We start from the raw sequence: 24,314 nt of genomic DNA, 5'->3' as shown, positions 1-24,314 counted from the left end.
AGAGTCTTCAACTAGCTCCACTAACCCTGAGTAACAATCCACCAATCCACCGAACCATCAATCCACCAATCCACCAATCCACCAATCCACCAATCCACCAATCCACCAATCCACCAATCCACCAATCCACCAATCCACCAATACACCAATACACCAATACACCAATCCATCAATCAACCAATCCACCATTCCATCAATCCACCAATTCACCAATCCACCAATCCATCAATCCACCAATCCACCAATCCACCAATCAACCAATCCACCAATCCACCTATCCACCGATCCACCATTCCACCAAGACAAATAGGGCTTCTGATGATAATGTCAACATTTGACGAGACACTAGAAAATCATTTAAAAAATTAAATTTTCCTAACACCCGCAATCCTCAAGAAACCGCCAAAAACACCATCAAAGTCTGGTTACTCTAAGAACCAAAATAACAATGAAACGTCCAAAAGACTTGATGGAAAATATATCTTCGTCCAATAGAAACTGTCTTCAATGTCTCTCTGCCGTAACGGCACACGTCATACACTCGTGTACTCTGATTGGCTAGGTCACTACTGACACAAATAGTCACATCTATTTTTAAAAATCATTCCCATGGTACTTTTAAAGTTTAAAAATAAAATCTGCGGCATTGGCGTCACGCAAACAAAACACATGCCTACACCTCAGTGCAAACAAAAATTACAAAAAAAATGTCCCCCCCCCCCCTCACTGAAGGAGAATTAAACATTCAAATGTATGCATGTCGGCCATAGTTCACCAAGTTAAAACAATGAATAATCAAATTTTATTGCGGGTTTTTGTATCCATTCTTAAGTTTAAACAAACGGTTCAAGTGTTGGTTTATGCAGATGTATGGGTCGAACCTCGTTGTGAACACACGTAAGAGGGGGGTAAGACAATCAGTGGCGTAGCGAGGTCGGGTGTCACCCGGTGCGGCACTTAATGGTGTCACCCCCAGAGGCATAGAGACCCTTCCCAGGGACAAACTTTCAAATTTTCGATTTGCACCCCCCCCCCTCGAGTTTTCGATTTGCACCCCCCCCTCGAGTTTTTCTCTCTATATTTTGCTATTTTTTGCCTTGGTGTCACCCCCCTAAATGGTGTCACCCGGTGCGGTCCGCACCCCCCGCCCCCCCCCTCGCTACGCCCCTGAAGACAATACATTATGTGGTAGAACATAAACAGCTACATAATTAAACTAAACACTACGACACATGACTAAACAGAACAGTCTGTTTGTTGACTCAGTGCGTCTAAACTTGCTCGATTGCGGAATGTCAAAACGTCTCAATCTTTACACAAGGTACAAAAAACCTGCATTTTCCGTACAAGAGCCGGCATTTTCCTTACAAAGTGGAACGTGATGTGTGACGTCACGCGAATGCAAATTACCCGGTCATTAAAATTGTGTAATACTTTTACGAGGAATTTGTGACCTTTTGAGTCTATTTTAAGTTAACTGGTTTTCTTTCTAGACAGTTTAAGATGTTGATCCCTCCAGCTTAATTAGTGATTGTAATTAAGTAACACTTCATTGCCGGTATAAGATAATTATTTTGGAGACTAGCGGGTTAATGTGGGTTTGTTTTTGTGACGTATACAGAGGGACAGGGGTCAGATATCAACTTAAATGTGATGACGTCATTTATTGCCGGCCATATTTAAAAAAAATTTCAAAATGAAGTAGAGGGCGTTAAGAACATACTGTGACCGAGTTCAAATTTTGGGACGACGAAATTAAAGCGTGAAACTTTTTTTTCTCTAATTTGTCTTTTTGGGGCTGGTGCTTCAAAAAAACCACGATTCGGCTTTGAAACGATTCAAACGTGGTAAAAAAAATAGGATGAACGTTATTGGCACTGGGTAATTTTGTTCTTAGCTGCAAAGCAATTACGCTTACGCGGAAATTAAGCCTGTAAGATCTGTATTTAAAGTATTTGATTCAAAAGAAATCTTTTATTTGCATAGCTTCCGCTCTTTCTTTGCCCCCCCCCCCCCCCTCAACTTACACAAATAGCCATGAAATCAATAACACTTTACAGTTAAAGTAGGCCATTCTCCAGGTAAAACCCACCAGCACATAGTCCTGAATGTGGCATGGAGATCCCACACATGGAGACCTCCAATCATTTCATCGCTTGTAGGTGCACATGTACCCCAGTACACCTGTACAGGGGGGGGGGGGCTTCCTCTGATGGAGACAGTCGAGAGAAACCTAGGGCAGGGCGGGGCGAAAAGGTATGCGAACTACGACACAGTTTGTCTTAGTGGGTCACACGTGATACGGTACTCACCTTGTTTGAGAGATTTCACCCCCCCCCCCACCCCACCCCCGAAATGACGCGGCGTTTAATGATGATGTGCAATTTTAACCTAAAGTTGGGCGCAGGTTTTTTTTTAACTTTCTTGTTTGACAAATAAAAAGATTCTATTTCTAAACCCGGAATCGTTAAAACCTAATGACAAACACATGTCCGTCTGGTTGTATGAGTCGGCATACAACTACATCAGCAACCAAGGAATACCAAACATACATCAGCAACCAAAGAATACCAAACATACACCAGCAACCAAGGAATACCAAACATAAACCAGCAACCAAGGAATACCAAACATACATCAGCAACCAATGAATACCAAACATACATCAGCAACCAAGGAATACCAAACATACATCAGCAACCAATGAATACCAAACATACATCAGCAACCAATGAATACCAAACATACATCAGCAACCAAAGAATACCAAACATACATCAGCAACCAAAGAATACCAAACATACATCAGCAACCAAGGAATACCAAACATACGTCAGCAACCAATGAATACCAAACATACATCAGCAACCAATGAATACCAAACATACATCAGCAACCAAGGAATACCAAACATACATCAGCAACCAAGGAATACTAAACATACATCAGCAACCAAAGAATACCAAACATACATCAGCAACCAAAGAATACCAAACATACATCAGAAACCAAAGAATACCAAACATACATCAGCAACCAAAGAATACCAAACATACATCAGCAACCAAGGAATACCAAACATACATCAGCAACCAAGGAATACTAAACATACATCAGCAACCAAGGAATACCAAACATACATCAGCAACCAAGGAATACTAAACATACATCAGCAACCAAAGAATACCAAACATACATCAGAAACCAAAGAATACCAAACATACATCAGCAACCAAAGAATACTAAACATACATCAGCAACCAAAGAATACCAAACATACATCAGCAACCAAAGAATACCAAACATACATCAGCAACCAAAGAATACCAAACACACATCAACAACCAAGGAATACCAAACACACATCAACAACCAAGGAATACCAAACATACATCAGCAACCAAGGAATACCAAACATACATCAGCAACCAAGGAATACCAAACACACATCAACAACCAAGGAATACCAAACATACATCAGCAACCAAGGAATACCAAACATACATCAGCAACCAAAGAATACCAAACATACATCAGCAACCAAAGAATACCAAACATACATCAGCAACCAAAGAATACCAAACATACACCAGCAACCAAAGAATACCAAACAAACATCAGCAACCAAGGAACACCAAACACACATCAACAACCAAAGAATACTAAACATACATCAGCAACCAAGGAATACTAAACAAACATCAGCAACCAATGAATACCAAACATACACCAGCAACCAAAGAATACCAAACAAACATCAGCAACCAATGAATACCAAACATACATCAGCAACCAATGAATACCAAACATACATCAGCAACCAATGAATACCAAACATACATCAGCAACCAAAGAATACCAAACATACATCAGCAACCAAGGAATACTAAACATACGTCAGCAACCAATGAATACCAAACATACATCAGCAACCAATGAATACCAAACATACATCAGCAACCAAAGAATACCAAACATACATCAGCAACCAAGGAATACTAAACATACATCAGCAACCAAAGAATACCAAACATACATCAGCAACCAAAGAATACCAAACATACATCAGAAACCAAAGAATACCAAACATACATCAGCAACCAAAGAATACCAAACATACATCAGCAACCAAGGAATACCAAACATACATCAGCAACCAAGGAATACTAAACATACATCAGCAACCAAGGAATACCAAACATACATCAGCAACCAAGGAATACTAAACATACATCAGCAACCAAAGAATACCAAACATACATCAGAAACCAAAGAATACCAAACATACATCAGCAACCAAAGAATACCAAACATACATCAGCAACCAAAGAATACCAAACATACATCAGCAACCAAAGAATACCAAACATACATCAGCAACCAAAGAATACCAAACACACATCAACAACCAAGGAATACCAAACACACATCAACAACCAAGGAATACCAAACATACATCAGCAACCAAGGAATACCAAACATACATCAGCAACCAAGGAATACCAAACACACATCAACAACCAAGGAATACCAAACATACATCAGCAACCAAGGAATACCAAACATACATCAGCAACCAAAGAATACCAAACATACATCAGCAACCAAAGAATACCAAACATACATCAGCAACCAAAGAATACCAAACATACACCAGCAACCAAAGAATACCAAACAAACATCAGCAACCAAGGAACACCAAACACACATCAACAACCAAAGAATACTAAACATACATCAGCAACCAAGGAATACTAAACAAACATCAGCAACCAATGAATACCAAACATACACCAGCAACCAAAGAATACCAAACAAACATCAGCAACCAAGGAACACCAAACACACATCAACAACCAAAGAATACTAACCATACATCAGCAACCAAGGAATACTAAACAAACATCAGCAACCAATGAATACCAAACATACACCAGCAACCAAAGAATACCAAACAAACATCAGCAACCAAGGAACACCAAACACACATCAACAACCAAAGAATACTAAACATACATCAGCAACCAAAGAATACCAAACATACATCAGCAACCAAAGAATACCAAACATACATCAGCAACCAAAGAATACCAAACACACATCAACAACCAAGGAATACCAAACACACATCAACAACCAAGGAATACCAAACATACATCAGCAACCAAGGAATACCAAACATACATCAGCAACCAAGGAATACCAAACACACATCAACAACCAAGGAATACCAAACATACATCAGCAACCAAGGAATACCAAACATACATCAGCAACCAAAGAATACCAAACATACATCAGCAACCAAAGAATACCAAACATACATTAGCAACCAAAGAATACCAAACATACACCAGCAACCAAAGAATACCAAACAAACATCAGCAACCAAGGAACACCAAACACACATCAACAACCAAAGAATACTAAACATACATCAGCAACCAAGGAATACTAAACAAACATCAGCAACCAATGAATACCAAACATACACCAGCAACCAAAGAATACCAAACAAACATCAGCAACCAATGAATACCAAACATACATCAGCAACCAAGGAATACCAAACATACATCAGCAACCAAGGAATACTAAACATACATCAGCAACCAAAGAATACCAAACATACATCAGCAACCAAAGAATACCAAACATACATCAGAAACCAAAGAATACCAAACATACATCAGCAACCAAAGAATACCAAACATACATCAGCAACCAAGGAATACCAAACATACATCAGCAACCAAGGAATACTAAACATACATCAGCAACCAAGGAATACCAAACATACATCAGCAACCAAGGAATACTAAACATACATCAGCAACCAAAGAATACCAAACATACATCAGAAACCAAAGAATACCAAACATACATCAGCAACCAAAGAATACCAAACATACATCAGCAACCAAAGAATACCAAACATACATCAGCAACCAAAGAATACCAAACATACATCAGCAACCAAAGAATACCAAACACACATCAACAACCAAGGAATACCAAACACACATCAACAACCAAGGAATACCAAACATACATCAGCAACCAAGGAATACCAAACATACATCAGCAACCAAGGAATACCAAACACACATCAACAACCAAGGAATACCAAACATACATCAGCAACCAAGGAATACCAAACATACATCAGCAACCAAAGAATACCAAACATACATCAGCAACCAAAGAATACCAAACATACATCAGCAACCAAAGAATACCAAACATACACCAGCAACCAAAGAATACCAAACAAACATCAGCAACCAAGGAACACCAAACACACATCAACAACCAAAGAATACTAAACATACATCAGCAACCAAGGAATACTAAACAAACATCAGCAACCAATGAATACCAAACATACACCAGCAACCAAAGAATACCAAACAAACATCAGCAACCAAGGAACACCAAACACACATCAACAACCAAAGAATACTAACCATACATCAGCAACCAAGGAATACTAAACAAACATCAGCAACCAATGAATACCAAACATACACCAGCAACCAAAGAATACCAAACAAACATCAGCAACCAAGGAACACCAAACACACATCAACAACCAAAGAATACTAAACATACATCAGCAACCAAGGAATACTAAACAAACATCAGCAACCAAAGAATACCAAACATACATCAGCAACCAAAGAATACCAAACAAACATCAACAACCAAAGAATACCAAACAAACATCAGCAACCAATAAATACCAAACATACATCAGCAACCAAAGAATACTAAACAAACATCAACAACCAAAGAATACCAAACAAACATCAGCGACCAAAGAATACTAAACAAACATCAGCAACCAAAGAATACTAAACAAACATCAGCAACCAAAGAATACCAAACAAACATCAGCAACCAAGGAATACCAAACATACATCAGCGACCAAGGAATACCAAACATATATCAGAAACCAGTCCCTCCCCTCCCTCAGGTTTACGCCCCCCCTCCCTCACGTCAGGGGGGGGGGCTCACGTTACAGTCCATTGCAAGTCTGCACATAGCGGAGCCGCCAACATAGCACACTCTACTTCCTCTATACACCTGGTACTTTGAAGTACCATAACTTAATAATTTGAACACGACCGTGAAATCAGCCTGTTCAAATTTTGTCTGCGCCCATGTATTTGCGCTTACCGTTCGCAGCGTGAAATAATTATTTGTTTGTGTTGGAAATAGGATACATGTTTTTATTTGACTTTAGGAAATCAAATTATTTTTAGTTCAATAAATTGTTTTGGGGAGGGGGGGAAGGGTCATTAATGTCATGCCGACCTGGTGTGAACTGTGGGGCTGGGACAAGGTCAATAAGTTATTCTGGTCACAGGTTGGGTGGAACGGGAAGGGGGGTGAGGGGGGGAGGGGTTCTGTAAATATGAACAGGGGGGACTACCACCGGGCGGAAGAGTTTATGAATGTCGGCGCTGCGCTTATGTGTTTTGTGTACTTAATACTGCATGTAAGCACCGCAGTACCTAACATTACATGTAAGCATCACTGTACTTAACATTACATGTAAGCATCACTCTACTTAACATTACATGTAAGCACCACTCTACTTAACATTACATGTAAGCATCACTCTACTTAACATTACATGTAAGCACCACAGTACTTAAAATTACATGTAAGCACACATTACATGTAAGCATCACCATTTGAAAGTTGTCTCTCTATGTTTACCAACGGCTTGTTTTTATAAAATTTTGAAACATTTCTTTTAGTTCAAATATCCATCACCCTTCTTTATTATTGATTTAAAAAAAAACATTTCTTCTACTTTATCTTTTATTCCTAGAAATTTTTTATTTGTTATCATTTTAAGGTCCTAGACGGATTCATAAATGACTGGTCACTTTATCGTTTAATTTTTTTTTTCACTGAGGTTTTAAGAAACTAGAATCAAATATTTTAAAATATCTTAAGTTGTTATAAATATATTTTAATTTATCTCAGAATCTGGTCTCTCTGAACCTATGAAACATATATATCCCGGAACGATATATTTATCCCGGCAAGACATATATATCCCGGAACGATATATTTATCCCGGCAAGACATATATATCCCGGCACGATATATTTATCCCGGCAAAACATATATATATATATATATATATATATATATATATATATATATATATATATATATATATATATATATATATATATATATATATATATATATATATATATATCAGCAACTTACCCGCAGCCAGAGCTCCCTGCAGCAGTAGAGAAACGAAGAGAACCATTCCTCCAGTCGCCGCCATCTTGTTTTCTCCAAATGCCGACCCGACTCTCTGCCACTCGCACGAGTTCTGCTCACTCTCGGCTTCCTCGCTCAACTTCCGGCTGGCCTTCACCTTCAAGCGACGATCTCAAGGACTCGCCTGCAATGTGGTGAAGAATGGAACGCATGTGAAACGGCTGATAGAGCGAGATTGTGTACGTGACCTTTAGATCAAAGGTTAAAATTTCTGAGTTCTACTGGTCAGTTGGTCACTTTAGACCGAAGGTTAGAATTTCTGAATTCTGATGGTCAGTTGGTCACTTTAGACCGAAGGTTAGAATTTCTGAGTTCTACTGGTCAGTTGGTCGCTTTAGATCACGTGACTCAAACCCTAACCCTCATCATCAGGTTAATATAAAATGTGGTGGCCTTGCGTGACCTAAGGTCAAGGACTGGTTGCTGGGGTGAGGGGGTGGGGTGGGGGGGGGGGGTCGTCAGGGTAATCGTAAATTTCAGTCATAATTAAGGTGACTTCATCAAGTGATGTACAAGTGACTTCATCAAGTCATGTACAGGTGACTTTATCAAGTCATGAAAGGTGACTTATTCAAGTTACGTCCAGGTGACTTTATCAAGTCTTATCCAGATGACTTCAATAAGTCATGCACTTTAAATCATACAAGTCCCAACTATCATCGATTAGAACCACTTATTGTTTAAAGACATGACGTCGGCGCTTGGAAAACGTTTTCTAATTAGTATCTGATTTTAATGAAGTGAAATGTTAGGACGAATCGACTAGATTTAGTGTAAGGTTGATTGAAGACGATTAAGTAATTAAAACTAATTTGGTTCGTCTACAAGGTGTGAAGGATGTAATTACACAAACAACTTACACACCAAGAATGTAATTACACAAACAACTTACAGATCAAGAATGTAATTACAGAAACAACTTACAGACCAAGAATGTAATTACAGAAACAACCTACAGACCAAGAATGTAATTACAGAAACAACTTACAGACCAAGAACGTAATTACAGAAACAATTTACACACTAAGAATGTAATTACACAAACAACTTACACACCAAGAATGTAATTACACAAACACCTTACACACCAAGAATGTAATTACAGAAACAACTTACAGACAGAAACAACTTACACACCAAGAATGTAATTACACAAACAACTTACACACCAAGAATGTAATTACACAAACAACTTACACACCAAGAATGTAATTACACAAACAACTTACACACCAAGAATGTAATTACACAAACAACTTACACACCAATTACTTAGCAGCACCACACGCCAAGAGACAGGCAAATAGTTGCAGCCAACAGATAAGATTCCTGCAGGGGACGAGACTCTTTGACGCCAGGGGCGATTACCTCGATTGTTGCCAGAGATGGCGGGCCTTGTCAACTAGCAAGTAAGTCGACGAAAGAAAACCAAACTCTCCGACCCAGACTTTAAATCCTGGGTCCTGGTGTACCGTCCAGAGGGGGGGGGGGGAATTTGGTCGTCATAAAATATAATTTTCACTTTGATTTTATCAGATAGTTTTTTATTTTAATTAACCGAAGAGAAGTTCACATGCCCCCCCCCCCCCCCCCACTTTCCTTGACGTCAGTATACGAGCTACATTTAGATTTCCTGTGGCCGAGTGGCCGAGTGATAGGATCTACAAACCAATCCTGCGGTCCCCCGTAGAATCCCCATCTTCACGTCCGCAGGCTATATTTTTTTACGGAGATCATTCACTTCCGTATTACAGGCGGGATGACGTCAGCACAGTTAAACCTTGGTTTAACTAGTACAATGGTACTAGGTTCAAGTTTTAACGGGATTTCGTGACCCCCTTCGTTTAGTAATTTATTCTAAAAATAGTCCGAGATTGCAATCTGTAGGTACTTGTCGAGATGTAATCGGTTTTATTTGTATCTGTGTGACGTCAGCATTTTTTTACATGAAACCGGAAGTACGGCAGTACTTAGCTTTTTCTCAAACAGGAGTGGACATATAAAGGTAAACGAAAAGGTGTCCTAACTGGCAGATGCGCCTCACTGGGGTGGTGTAGATTCGTGCCCCAGGGGAGGCGCGCCTTGCTTGGGGGGTGGGGGGGGGGTCCTCACAAGGGAGGCACATAGTGCCACAAGGGAGGTGTAGACTAGTGTTGTCACAGGGGTCAGGGGGGGGGAGGTGGCGCCTCAATGGGGAGGCGTATACCATGGTCATATGGTGGGTGGGGGGTGGGGGTGGCCACAAGGGCAATAACCGAAAGGATAGTAGCAGTACCAATGTCTACAAACGTTTAGATAGAAATCATGTCATTGGGGGCAGAGGGGCACTCGATGCAATGTCTAATGGTAGGACAGATATTAGGATCGATTTGTAGGCATTTGAGAGTAACCGAATGTACACTTTTAAGCTTACTACACGCTTACACCTGTCTGCCGCAACTATAAATACAAACTTGTAATCTTATCCAGGTTTTCTACTCAAGTTTCATGCGACTGAATGCTAGTGTTACGTAGTCCTGTGGCGGGATCGTTTGTTGGTGTGTGGGTTTGTGGGTATGTTGGTGTGTGAGTATGTTGGTGTGTGGGTATTTTTGTGTGTGGGTATGTTGGTGTATTGGTGTGTGGCTGTGAGAGTGTGGGTGTGTGGTTGTGGTGGTGTATGGGTGTGTGGGTGTGTTGGTGAGTGGGTATGTTGGTGTGTGGGTGTGTTAGTATGTTGGTGTGTGGGTGTGTTAGTATGTTGGTGTGTGGGTATGTGGGTATGTTGGAGTGTGTGTGTTACGTATATCCACCTGTAACAATGACATGAATGTAACTGCCTGCTCTACATGGCGGACATGCACGATGTCATTAAAAATAGTAGACGGCAATAGCCACACACACACACACACACACACATTGTATCATCAACAGAGAGAAACAGGGGGGGGGTCAAAGGGGAGAGTTCATGTCAGCTCAGATATCAAACACGGCTTGTGAGATCATTCACAGAGAACATTCATGACTCGTCTGACAAGACAAACAACTCAAAATGTAAGCTAATCCGCAATAAGTGATACATATAGCCCTTTTGTATACAGGTCCCACACACGCATTTATGTATATTTATGTATATGTATATGTATATATATATATATATATATATATATATATATATATATATATATATATATATATATATATATATATATATATATATATATATATATATATATATATATATATATATATATATATATATATACATATATATATATATATATATATATATATATATATATATATATATATATATATATCCAAGCTGTAGTATTGCCCACACACCGTTTTTAACGAAGACAATTAATTTACCTTAAGACTAATCGAATCCAATGATTTTCTTAACACAAATCAGATCCTCAAAGTCTGGCTACGATGTCTTTTAAGCCAGAGACATATGCATGTGACAGTTATGTCTTGGTCTCTGGCCGCTAGTTGTCTTGTCTGTCTGAGGTTATGTCACCTGCCGCCTGAGCAGAACTGATACCCAGAGAGCTGGCGTACCCACCTTTTATAGGTGTCTGCAGGTAGGTAGTCTGCGTACTCGGGGGGAATTAATCGAAAACAAATTCAATCTTTGTGTGACGAGGGCCGGGGCTTAGAGCGGCATGCTAAACAGGTATCAAACTTAATAGGCGCCCTCAAGGTAGGCTGATAACATCTAAAGGATAAGATTAACGGGGGTCCCTACCTGAGATTAACGGGGGTCCCTAGCTGAACCTGACCCCCGTCATCACCAACCCAACACCTTTTGCCGTCATAACGCCCCCCCCCCGTGATGTTGTCATACAGAGATAACGACGGCTTACATATCTGATATCTGTAGATATCTGTGATGTAACTGGCCAGTAACTGGCGCTATCTGCTTGTTGGACGAACGTCTTACAACTTCCGGTTTGTTGGCGCGCTTGTAAAACCAGTGGTTCGTGACTTCACCAAAACAATGCATGTACTAATTAATTATTTGAGGCAGATTATTCTCTTGTGGAGGAATTCAATGTCTGCGGTAGATTTTTATAGCGCTGACATAGTTGACGTATTTAATCACATATTAAGTGGTGTCGAGGTGGGGCTGATGGGGTTGGGGAGGGGGGAGGTTGAGCTAAGGACTCCGGTGCCAATGGATGGAGTGACACCTGATAAAAAAATTGCAGAAGTCACCTGGCATCTATTTGAAGTTCAATACACTTTTTTGTGCCTCATGACACGGTGAGGGGTGGGCGGGAGTGGGGGGGGGGGGTGACAACCTGTGTTATCATACCACGTGAGGCCCAACCTGGTGACGCCAATGAAAAAAGAAATAAAATAGACAACGACGTTTGAAATTTAATATTAAGATGAAATAGACTCTGTGCCCCTGTATGTTTGTGGAAGACATAAGTATGGTAAAAAAATTGATCGCCGTTGTGAAATATATTCTTGAATTGTTCATTTTTGTTCTAAAATAGAAATCAATGATTAAAAAACTCAAAATTGATAATTTGCAAACTAAATTTACATTTTACAACTTATCATTTTGATTTACGTAATATGCAAAGAAATAAATGAAACTAAATGTATTACCCTTTACAAAAATTTCAATGTTGTTTGAAAAAATTATACACATTACGTCCCTTTGTATTAATTACTTCCCAGAAAAATAAAAACTACTTTTAAAAAATTGGTTTTGATATTGAAAAAAAAAACCAACAACAATTATCTGGTTAGCATGGTTTGATAAAGTGCTATATAGTAGGCCAAACACAGGTATTTCAAATACTGCCGTATAGTTATTTTACCCACTGAATATAATGTTTTTTAATTATTATTTTTGATAAATAACAGTTAAGAAGTTGTTGTTCTTATATGTCTTCTATGTTGAATTTTGAGTTTGCGTTTGTGTTTGCGTTAGCGTTTGTGTTTGTGTTTACTTTAAGTTTGCGTTTGTTTTTTGTTTGCGTTTTTGTTTGCGTTTGCGTTTGTGTTTTTGTTTGCGTTTGCTTTTGTTTTTGCGTTTGTGTTTTGGTTTTCGTTGTTGTTGGTTGAGGTTAGGGTTAAGTTTAGAGTAAGACTTAGGTTTAGGTTTAGGTTTTTGTTTTATTTTCTCATACGTCTATATTTGCACATAGACATTTAATTGATAAGTAATATATTTCCTAAACCCGGGCAATGCCGGGTATATGCTGCTTAATAAACACCCAAGTCACGGTCCCTTACAGATAGGTTTTTCACAGAGGCCAGTGCAGAACCTTGCCGGGACGGCTAGTAAAAATATAAAGACTCGAATTATGACTGTTCACCTTACACACACACCTAATGTAACCTGTAAACTTTGCGTCACTTCCCTGTTCGTATCACTCTCACACCCGTATCACCCCCAGATCCGGGTCACGTGTACATCCGCTAGCCCCGCCCACGACTCTCCAATTACCTAAAGTGCATGCAACAAGATTCCCCCCCCCCCCCCTTGTTAGAGGTCTTTATGAAACTGACGTCAGCTTCTACAAAAATCCATCATTATTACGTCATGACGGTGTGGAGTGTGACCTGACTACGTCATCAACTCGTCGTGTGTCGGTAATTCTCTGTTGCACTTTGACCTAGTCACCGCCCCCTAGCCGCTATCGTCTTCATCTATCCCCCTCCGTCACCGACCTCATCCATCTAACTCTCCATCATCGCCTTCATCTAGCCTTATTCAATTTGTTTTAATGCGTTTTTTATAGTCTCCCCCTCCAGGCTTTGAAAACCAATCCGTTACGTCAGCATAAATTAGCATAAATTAGCGGCCTTGAGTTGAAAACGCAAGAGCTGTGATCGGCAATAATCCTGACCTAAGTTAGAGGTAATCTGGACTTTGGTTATCAGAGGATATAATGAGATGATAAACTCACCTACAATCGTCATCAAATTATCTCGCGCTAATTAAACCAAAAAAAATACCACACGGAACAAAGATTTTATGTTGTAAAACAATGTTGAGAGGGGGGGGGGGGTCTTTAAATACGGAGGCGGAGGGGCGGGGGTTCATAAAAAAAAAGGAAATATTTAAAAAAAAACTGTTTATATTTCCGTTAGCCCATTTCTGATGTTGATATTTCCGTTAGCCCATTTCTGATGTTGATAGATATATTTCCTTTAGCCCATTTCGTATGTTGATATTTCCGTTAGCCCATTTCTGATGTTAATAGATATATTTCCGTTAGCCCATTTCTAATGTTGATAGATATATTTCCGTTAGCCCATTTTGTATGTTGATATTTCCGTTAGCCCATTTCTGATGTTGATAGATATATTTCCGTTAGCCCATTTCTGATGTTGATAGATATATTTCCGTTAGCCCATTTCGTATGTTGATATTTCCGTTAACCCATTTCTGATGTTGATAGATATATTTCCGTTAGCCCATTTCGTATGTTCATATTTCCGTTAACCCATTTCTGATGTTGATAGATATATTTCCGTTAGCCCATTTCGTATGTTGATATTTCCGTTAGCCCATTTCTGATGTTGATATATCCGAAAGCCTATTTCTGATGTTGATAGATATATTTCCGTAAGCCTATTTCTGATGTTGATATTTCCGTAAGCCTATTTCTAATGTTGATATTTCTGTGCTATTATACCTAGTACGCGCATTTCTCCTTGCAAAACTTTACTTGGGATATTTAAATAAAAAACTTTGTAATAAAGTTAATTTGTTAATCATTGAGGTCCAATACCCGCTTTTTTTTTTACTTTTCCACCGTGGCCTATATTTGTTTGTCCTGTCGGTCAGATGTCCCAACTTTAAGAAAATTCCCAGGACCTAGACACCAGAACCGCCCACCCGAAGACCCCACGGGACGCCCGACGGCCAGAGTTTCTCCCTCCAGTCACGTGATGCCAACCACTTCAGACTTTTATCCCGACACTGGACACCCCCTTGATCACGTGACACCAACCACTTCAAACTTTAATCCCGACACCCACTTGATGTTGTTGGTTAACGGAGGACGTCGGAATAGACGTCAGAACCGCCAACTAATCCACGGATAAATTGTTTCAAAAACCAGCGTATCATGTGACTCGACTACAAACCGTTCTACCCAATGGCGTCGCTAGGTGGGGTGCTATTTAGTGTGTGTGTGGGGGGGGGGGGGGGCAACGACGTCGCTCCGACGCGCCAAAAGAGAATAAATGATGTCTTTTATTTCTACTTTTTCGTGGTAAAAAAATAAAAAATTCTTTTCTAGAAAAATTATCCGATCAGATATTTTGTTATGCAAGCAACAGTGGAGACAAACCCTACAAAAATGTGCGGATCGTCTGCGTGACGATGTCATGGCAGGAGTTGTTTGGTGAATACGCCAAGCGCGTCAAAGAAAAAAAAATCGCTCGCTAGGGTTTTTCTAATGTGGGTTACCTCATTCCGTTTTTTTTTTTTTTTTTTTTTTTTGAAACTCATAAAATTTAAATCAAATGGAGCGAAACACAAAATGTGGGTAGGGGCCTACTTGTATTGAGGATGTTACATAGCAAACACTACCTTCACGTGTTGCGACACGTGATGCGCTGATAAAAATAGACTTCCTATTCACCTGTTGTCACATGGCGCTGATCTATTTATAGACAAGCGCCATGCTAAAGATGTCCGCCTTCAATTTTTTGTTAAAAAAAGTTTTGTGGTCAGCTCAAAAATGTGAACTTTAATTTAATTTAATTGTGTAAATCGTGTAACCATTGTAATCTGACTGTAATAATTGGGTGCTTATTATATTTTGCACATATGTGTCATTTATTCGTTATTTGTCCGTTACTCTCTGTATATTAATGTAAAAGGTACATTGTAAATATTATAAAAAACATATTGTATGTGATTTACTGAAAAATTATGATGTAAATGGAAAAGTATATTTTCCTTCACATTAAAATAATTACCATCAATAAAAAAAAAAGATTGAAGATCACTTCTAAAAATAAATCATAGTTTAGAATAGACGTGGACTCCCTAAGCCATGATTTACTTTCTAACAGATTTCAAGGAGATAAAACCCATCAGACACAGAGACCACTCTACAGGGTCATTCGTTAACCTGAGTCAAATCTTTGCTGGCTATGTTATGTGGTATCTCTCGATTTCTGTCAAATCTTTGCTGGCTATGTTATGTGGCATCTCTCGATTTCTGTCAAATCTTTGCTGGCTATGTTATGTGGTATCTCTCGATTTCTAGAAGACAATGGCGGCATCGTCTCACAGCTTAGCTTCACTCTCTTAAAGGTCGAGGTAACGACCATCTTTAGACCTACCACATAGCAACAGACCGACCACCACTACCCTAAGCCCGACCAACATCACGTCTTTCAAGTCACGGATGCTCGTCAGATTTTTTGTTGCTGTCCTGGTGTGGCAGAGTGATAATGTCGAGTTTGTGGGCGGTTCATCCAAATTCTGTTGTCATGATCTTTTGGGCGGTTCATCCAGATTTTGTTGTCATGATCTTTTGGGCGGTTCATCCACATTTTGTTGTCATCATCTTGTAGGTGGTTTATCCACATTCTGTTGTCATGATCTTTTGGGCGGTTCATCCAGATTCTGTTGTCATGATCTTTTGGGCGGTTCATCCACATTCTGTTGTCATGATCTTTTGGGCGGTTTATCCAGATTCTGTTGTCATGATCTTTTGGGCGGTTCATCCACATTTTGTTGTCATCATCTTGTAGGTGGTTTATCCAGATTCTGTTGTCATGATCTTTTGGGCGGTTTATCCAGATTCTGTTGTCATGATCTTTTGGGCGGTTCATCCAGATTTTGTTGTCATCATCTTGTAGGTGGTTTATCCACATTTTGTTGTCATGATCTTTTGGGCGGTTCATCCAGATTTTGTTGTCATCATCTTGTAGGTGGTTTATCCACATTTTGTTGTCATGATCTTTTGGGCGGTTCATCCAGATTTTGTTGTCATGATCTTTTGGGCGGTTCATCCAGATTTTGTTGTCATGATCTTTTGGGCGGTTCATCCACATTCTGTTACCATGACCTACAAACACGAGAACCTTGACCCTGGCGAACCAGACAGCTCTGGAGATCAAGTGGATTCCATCGTGACGACGACGGCCTTGATACCACAGAGTTCAGTCAGGCGTGTCAAGAATGTTGAACCAGTCTCAAGAATGTTGAACCAGTTTCAAGAATGTTGAACCAGTCTCAAGAATGTTGAACCAGTTTCAAGAATGTTGAACCAGTCTCAAGAATGTTGAACCAGCTTCAAGTCCGATTGTCAGGGGATTGTTTCTTGTGGGAGATTTCCTGAGGCAGCTGCTACACCCATCTGCCCCCACACATTTCTACCCCACAGGATGTCCCCACACATTTCTCCCCCAAAGCCTGTCCCCACACATTTCTTCCCCAAAGCCTGTCCTCACACATTTCTACCCCGCAGGATGTCCCCACACATTTCTTTCTCACATGATGTCCCCACACAATTCTCCCCCCACAGATTGTCCACACAAAATTCTCCCCCAAAGTCTGTCCCCACACAATTCTCCCCCAAAGCCTGTCACCACACAATTCTCCCCCACACAATTCTCACCCACAGATTGTCAACATAAAACTCTCCCCCCCCACAGGATGTCCACACAAAATTCTCCCCCACACGATTCTCCCCTCCCCCACAGGAGATGTCCCCACACAATTCTCCCCCACAGCTTGTCCCCACACAATTCTCCCCCACAGCCTGTCCCCACACAATTCTCCCCCACAGCCTGTCCCCACACAATTCTCCCCCACACAATTCTCCCCCACAGCCTGTCCCCACACAATTCTCCCCCCAAAGTCTGTCCCCACACAATTCTCCCCCCACAGCCTGTCCCCACACAATTCTACCCCCAAAGTCTGTCCCCACACAATTCTTCCCCACACAATTCTCTCCCAAAGCCTGTCCCCACACAATTCTCCCCCAAGCCTGTCCCCACACAATTCTCCCCCCCCCCCAAAGTCTGTCCCCACACAATTCTCCCCCCAAAGTCTGTCCCCACACAATTCTCCCCCCCACAGCCTGTCCCCACACAATTCTACCCCACACAATTCTCCCCCACAGCCTGTCCCCACACAATTCTCCCCCCAAAGTCTGTCCCCACACAATTCTCCCCCCACAGCCTGTCCCCACACAATTGTACCCCCACAGCAAGCTAGCAATATCTAGTTCAATTAAAAAATGATGGTAAACAGTCTCTAAGCTAAGACGGCTACATTGAATCAGATCACGGTACTCTACAGTGCCTTTAGTTCAGGCTTTCATTGTGTTTGTCGTGCCTAGTTCGTCTCTTCCCCTCCCCCCCCACACACACAACACGCCATACTGAACTCGTCCAACCCTCCCACCCCCAGCCCCCCCCCCTCTAGATGTAAACAGGTTATAAACATTTCCCAGCATGTTGATATGACGTCACGTCCCCCGACCCCGTCCCTCACTGAGGAAGGTTTAGAACCCATCAACTCCGGGCCATCGGGCCATCCTAACGTGGCCAGAACACGATCTGTTTTATTGCTTGTAAGGGCCACACGTAAACCCAACAGCTCAAGAGCCACATCAAAACGGTAAACTCGGCTCACGTGTGTCGGGGTGTGATGGCTCCATTCATACATCAAGGAAATACCAGTTTTTAAAGAACCCGTTTAGACGAATGGCTTAGTTCAATTAGTAATTCATTGAATGCTCTCACGTTGTGGAAACGTGTTTTTCTATGAGAATTTTTGAGTTAAAAAAGAAATAGATAATTCATGTTATGTTAGATCAAGCGTGAAAATGTTTTATTGAATGTTTGGGAAATGATTTTAATTTTGCTCTAAATTAACAATTTATGGCCAATGCCACACATGTCACTACGTCAGTGGCGTCGCTAGGTTGGTGTCACCCGGTGCGGCACTTTGTGGTGTCACCCCCCCCCCCCTCCTAAGAAACAATATATATATATATATATATATATATATATATATATATATATATATATATATATATATATATATATATATATATATATATATATATATATATGTATATATATATATATATATATGTGTGTGTGTGTGTGTGTGTGTGTATGTGTGTGAGTGTGTGTGTGTGTGCGTGTGTGTGTGTGTGTGTGTGTCGGCCTACTTAACAGTAACGATGTTTATCTATAGTTTGTCAATAATACACTTGTATGTAGCATTGTTTACGTCATAGTGTCACCCCCACCCTCTGGTAATAATTGTAGATTTGTACTTCAAAGACTATTTAGCTTTAATTAATCATTAATGGAACTGGCAAAAAAAGTATTTTTCGTTTGTACATTTTAAATTTTTTGCCATAATGCCACCCCCTAAATTGTTTCACCCCCGCCCCACCCTCGCTACGCCTCTGCACTATGTCATGGCGTCACAACCTACTCTTGTTGTGCAACCTTCTACAACGTACGGGGTTAAGAAACCCGAATTCGGTCAGGAAAAGCCGTTCAAGGCCAACCGACCAATCAAAACCCGTATTACCAGCTGACCTCACGAAGCCAAATCTGAAAACGAGGCTGGTGTTCCAGTACATTCGAACGCCGCCATATCAATGAACTCACTGTTGGTACGTCCCAGCGTATGAATGCTCTATTCTTGGTAGGAAATTGAAAAAAATCTATTCAACTTATTTGCATAATTTTGCCACATTCTTTTCTTGACTTACGCAATGAAACGTGCCTTGGGCACAGTGGGTTGATTCATGAGATAGACATATGATTGGGGTGCTGGGGGGGGGGGGGGGGTGCTGAGGGGTGGGGGTGACACGGTTCAATGGTAATCTGCCTGTCACAGCTCAACAAGCAGGGGTTCCCACTTCTTGACACCACAGGTGGTACAACTGACGCTAGCTGCTGATGGTACAGTTGATGCTAACTTGGTACAACTAGCTGCTGATGGTACAGTTGATGCTAACTTGGTACAACTAGCTGCTGATGGTACAGTTGATGCTAACTTGGTACAACTAGCTGCTGATGGTACAGTTGATGCTAACTTGGTACAACTAGCTGCTGATGGTACAGTTGATGCTAACTTGGTACAACTGATTCTAGCTGCTGATGGTACAGTTGATGCTAACTTGGTACAACTGATTCTAGCTGCTGATGGTACAGTTGATGCTAACTTGGTACAACTGATTCTAGCTGCTGATGGTACAGTTGAAGCTAACTTGGTACAACTAGCTGCTGATGGTACAGTTGAAGCTAACTTGGTACAACTAGCTGCTGATGGTACAGTTGAAGCTAACTTGGTACAACTAGCTGCTGGTGGTACAACTGATGTTAGCTGCTGGTGGTACAACTGACGCTAGCTGCTGAGAGTGCCGTTAGTGTACCTATCAAACAGCACCAATGTCATAGACCACTGATTGGTTGAGCATCAAAAGTTGAAACCTACATCATGACCGTTCCTGATTTTTGAACCAACCACAATGTAAATATTTGCTTGGACCACCCAGTCCAACGTATTGCTAAGGCCAACATCTTTTTCTCACGGGCCCAGCGATACATTGTTGATTTACCGTTTTAGAACCTTTTGGAATTTTCTAAAAACTAAATTGTCGTTGTAAAAGTTTGTTGAACAGTTTCATTTTATGTGTTATAAATTCGCATTTTACTTTGTTTATGCAGATAAAAGTCCAAGTAAAAACGATAAAGCGGGAGTGATCTCCCCTAAACTTTCTGGAATATTTTTTATAATATAACACTACGGGGATAGCAACTCGGGATATAGACATGATTTTTAATCAGTTTTTACGTACAATAAACGTTAAAAAAATAGAATAGAACAGAATCTTGTACAAAAAATAATTGCGCACCAAGTGAACGGCAAACAATATATATATGTAATAGTGGGGAATATTAGTCTTTATAAATTCATATTCGTTTTTTTTTGCGTAAATTACTACTTCCGGTAAACGGAAATTATTCAAAATTTGATAGAAAGCAGAAGATTAGATCTTTTACTTACATGTGAAATTTCGTCTATCTATCTAAAAGAATACCCAAGTTATAGGCTTTTTGAAAAACTAAAAGTAGAATAAGTACCACTTCCGGTCACCGGAAATCGATGAAAAGTTTATACAGAACTACAAATTTGATATAATACTTATATATTTTATCAACCTAGCTGTAACAGTACTTAAGTTATCGTGTTCACATACATACACACACACGTACACGTATACGGACAAAATTGCAAAACTATGTTTTTCCGACTCAGGGATTTTTTACACGATAACAATACTTCCTCTATACTTCAATAGTGAAGGCTCCCCTCTTGAGTTACGCCACTGAACTAGGTATACCATCAGTAGACAAACAACTAAACTAGGTATACCATCAGTAGACAAACAGCTGAACTAGGTATACCATCAGTAGACAAACAGCTGAACTAGGTATACCATCAGTAGACAAACAGCTGAACTAGGTATACCATCAGTAGACAAACAGCTGAACTAGGTATACCATCAGTAGACAAACAACTAAACTAGGTATACCATCAGTAGACAAACAGCTGAACTAGGTATACCATCAGTAGACAAACAGCTGAACTAGGTATACCATCAGTAGACAAACAGCTGAACTAGATATACCATCAGTAGACAAACAGCTGAACTAGATATACCATCAGTAGACAAACAGCTGAACTAGGTATACCATCAGTAGACAAACAGCTGAACTAGGTATACCATCAGTAGACAAACAGCTGAACTAGGTATACCATCAGTAGACAAACAGCTGAACTAGATATACCATCAGTAGACAAACAGCTGAACTAGATATACCATCAGTAGACAAACAACTGACTGAGCTGCGCTACATTTTACCCGCGGCCTCCTTGTTGGCGCTGCTCTTTGTACATCAACATAGAACAAATGCCGCCTGGGCCAACCACCCCCTCCTCCCCTCCTGGGTTACGCCACTGAACTGTTTTTCAGGCTGGATAACTCTACTAAATCAACGCAGTTTCGCAGTAATCGATCTATAATAAAAATATGTTAAGTATTGAATTATGTGTTGTTTGTTGTTGTTGTTGTTGTTGTTGTCGTGTTGTCTATTTACATTCTTCTGTATGTGCCCCTTTCTATTAAATTAACCCCTTAACTCCCGAGGGCTATTTAGAAAATGTGTGACGTAACCCGTATCGTCTGCTGGTAGTAACACAGACCATTCACCTTGTGGACGGATTGGGTTATCGCCCAACGTAAACCCTCACGGATAAGGTATCTGCCCACGCGCACCGGACAAGACATCTGACGCATGCGCGTGGCGGCTTGAGTGTAGAGCTGGACCACCGTCGGGCCGACAGGCGCCATGTTTCTCCACGGCCGGGGTGCCGGCCACGCCCCTGTGATGACAGACGGAATTCGCCTTAACCCTCTCACCCCCAGCCTGAACTTCGCTGACGGTGTCTTCAGGGAATAAAGGGTTAATTGTTTTTTGTTATCATGTCGGTGTTAATTGAGACGAATGTGTGTGCAAGGGTTAAATTAATCGCACTTTGGCGGTAAAAGAAATGGAGGAATTTCGTTAAAAAAATAAATGTCTACGTAACAAACATGAAATATGTGGTTTTCTAGACCGGAGAAATTTAAATCTTGAGATCACGGGGGGGGGGGGGGGGGGGGGGGGGGGGGGTGCGCCGATGAAGACAAAAGCCATGCGGAGAAATTCACACGTAGAAATAAACCGGGAGTGATCTACCCTAAACTTTCTCGAATATTCTTATATAACACTACGGGGGATGGCAACTCGGTATATAGACATGATTTTTAATCAATTTTTAATTACTTGAACTTTTAAAAATAGAATAGAATCTCGTAGAAAAAAAAATTGCGCACCAAGTGAATGCCAAACAATCTGTGTATACAAGTGCGGAATATTATTAGTACTTTATAAATTCACATGCGTTTTTTTGAGAAATCGGAAATAGCGTAAATTACTACTTCTGGTAAACGGAAATTACTCCAAATTTAAAAAAGGCAGAGAATTAGATCTTTTACTTATTTGTGTAATTTTGTTTATCTATCTCAAACAGTAGTCAAGTTATAGGCTTTTGAAAAATTAAAAGAAGAATAAGTTCCAGTCCAGCTTATCGAAAATCGCAGAAAAGTTGATACAGAACTACAAATTTGATATAGATCTAATACTTATATATGAAATTTCATTACCCTAGCTGTAACGGTACTCAAGTTATCGTGTTCACACACACACAAGCTCACACATACACACACACACAGACATATGGACAAGATTGCAAAATTATTTTTTTCCGACTCAGGGAGGTGTAAAACGTCGAGATTTTAAAAAATCTCGATACATATTTTGCACGATTACAATATATTCCCTATAGACCTACTCTGTATAAGAGAAAGTAAAAAGTAATAGTTTATCCAAAAATAAACTCTCAGAATTGTAGGTCTATTTGTCGGTTCTCTTATATAGTATTAGCACATGTGTAACGCCATGCTACATTAGCCCAAGTTGTCATGTACGTGCTACATTAGCCCAAGTTGTCATGTACGTGCTACATTAGCCCAAGTTGTTACGTACGTGCTACATTAGCCCAAGTTGCCACGTACGTGCTACATTAGCCCAAGTTGCCACGTACGTGCTACATTAGCCCAAGTTGTCACGTGCGTGCTACATTAGCCCAAGTTGTCACGTGCGTGCTAGTCTACCCCACCTGTCACGTGCTAGACTAGCCCCACCTCTCACATGCTAGACTAGCCCCCCCCCCGTCACGTGCTAGTCACGTGCTAGACTAGCCCCACCTGTCACGTGCTAGTCACGTGCTAGACTAGCCCCAACTGTCACGTGCTAGACTAGCCCCCCCGTCACGTGCTAGTCACGTGCTAGACTAGCCCCACCTGTCACGTGCTAGTCACGTGCTAGACTAGCCCCACCTGTCACGTGCTAGTCACGTGCTAGACTAGCCCCAACTGTCACGTGCTACATT

At 40.5% G+C, this 24,314-nt stretch overlaps 2 protein-coding genes across 3 annotated transcripts in view; both read right to left on the bottom strand.

The window, feature by feature from the left end:
* Positions 1-24,314, bottom strand: part of LOC131946442 (uncharacterized) — a 68,083-nt gene that overhangs the window by 37,564 nt on the left and 6,205 nt on the right. Inside the window, exons 1-2 of one of the 2 annotated variants that reach the window (XM_059307210.1) lie at positions 11,663-11,817; positions 8,252-8,435 (exon numbers count right to left, since the gene is read on the bottom strand). In XM_059307210.1, coding sequence (XP_059163193.1) covers positions 8,252-8,315 — 64 coding nt within the window. In that variant the 5' untranslated portion in view covers positions 8,316-8,435; positions 11,663-11,817. Of the gene's footprint in view, positions 1-8,251; positions 8,436-11,662; positions 11,818-24,314 lie in introns of those variants that run through there. The other variant, XM_059307211.1, reaches the window with a different exon arrangement.
* LOC131946452 (uncharacterized) lies at positions 16,691-17,335 on the bottom strand. The gene has a single exon (XM_059307226.1). The coding sequence runs from the start codon at positions 17,333-17,335 to the stop codon at positions 16,691-16,693; it is 645 nt and encodes a 214-aa protein (XP_059163209.1).

This window comes from Physella acuta, unplaced genomic scaffold (genome assembly GCF_028476545.2).
Source record: "Physella acuta isolate Inbredline_101_S28 unplaced genomic scaffold, ASM2847654v3 ptg000561l, whole genome shotgun sequence".
NCBI classification, from domain to species: Eukaryota; Metazoa; Mollusca; class Gastropoda; family Physidae; genus Physella; species Physella acuta.
The sequence above is the reverse complement of the archived record's forward strand: the minus strand, read 5'-3'. Positions and strand labels throughout refer to the sequence as shown.

Excerpts from the sequence above, each read along its gene's own strand:
- LOC131946452 (XM_059307226.1), bottom strand. The coding sequence starts at position 17,335 with ATGTGGATGAACCGCCCAAAAGATCATGACAACAAAATCTGGATGAAC.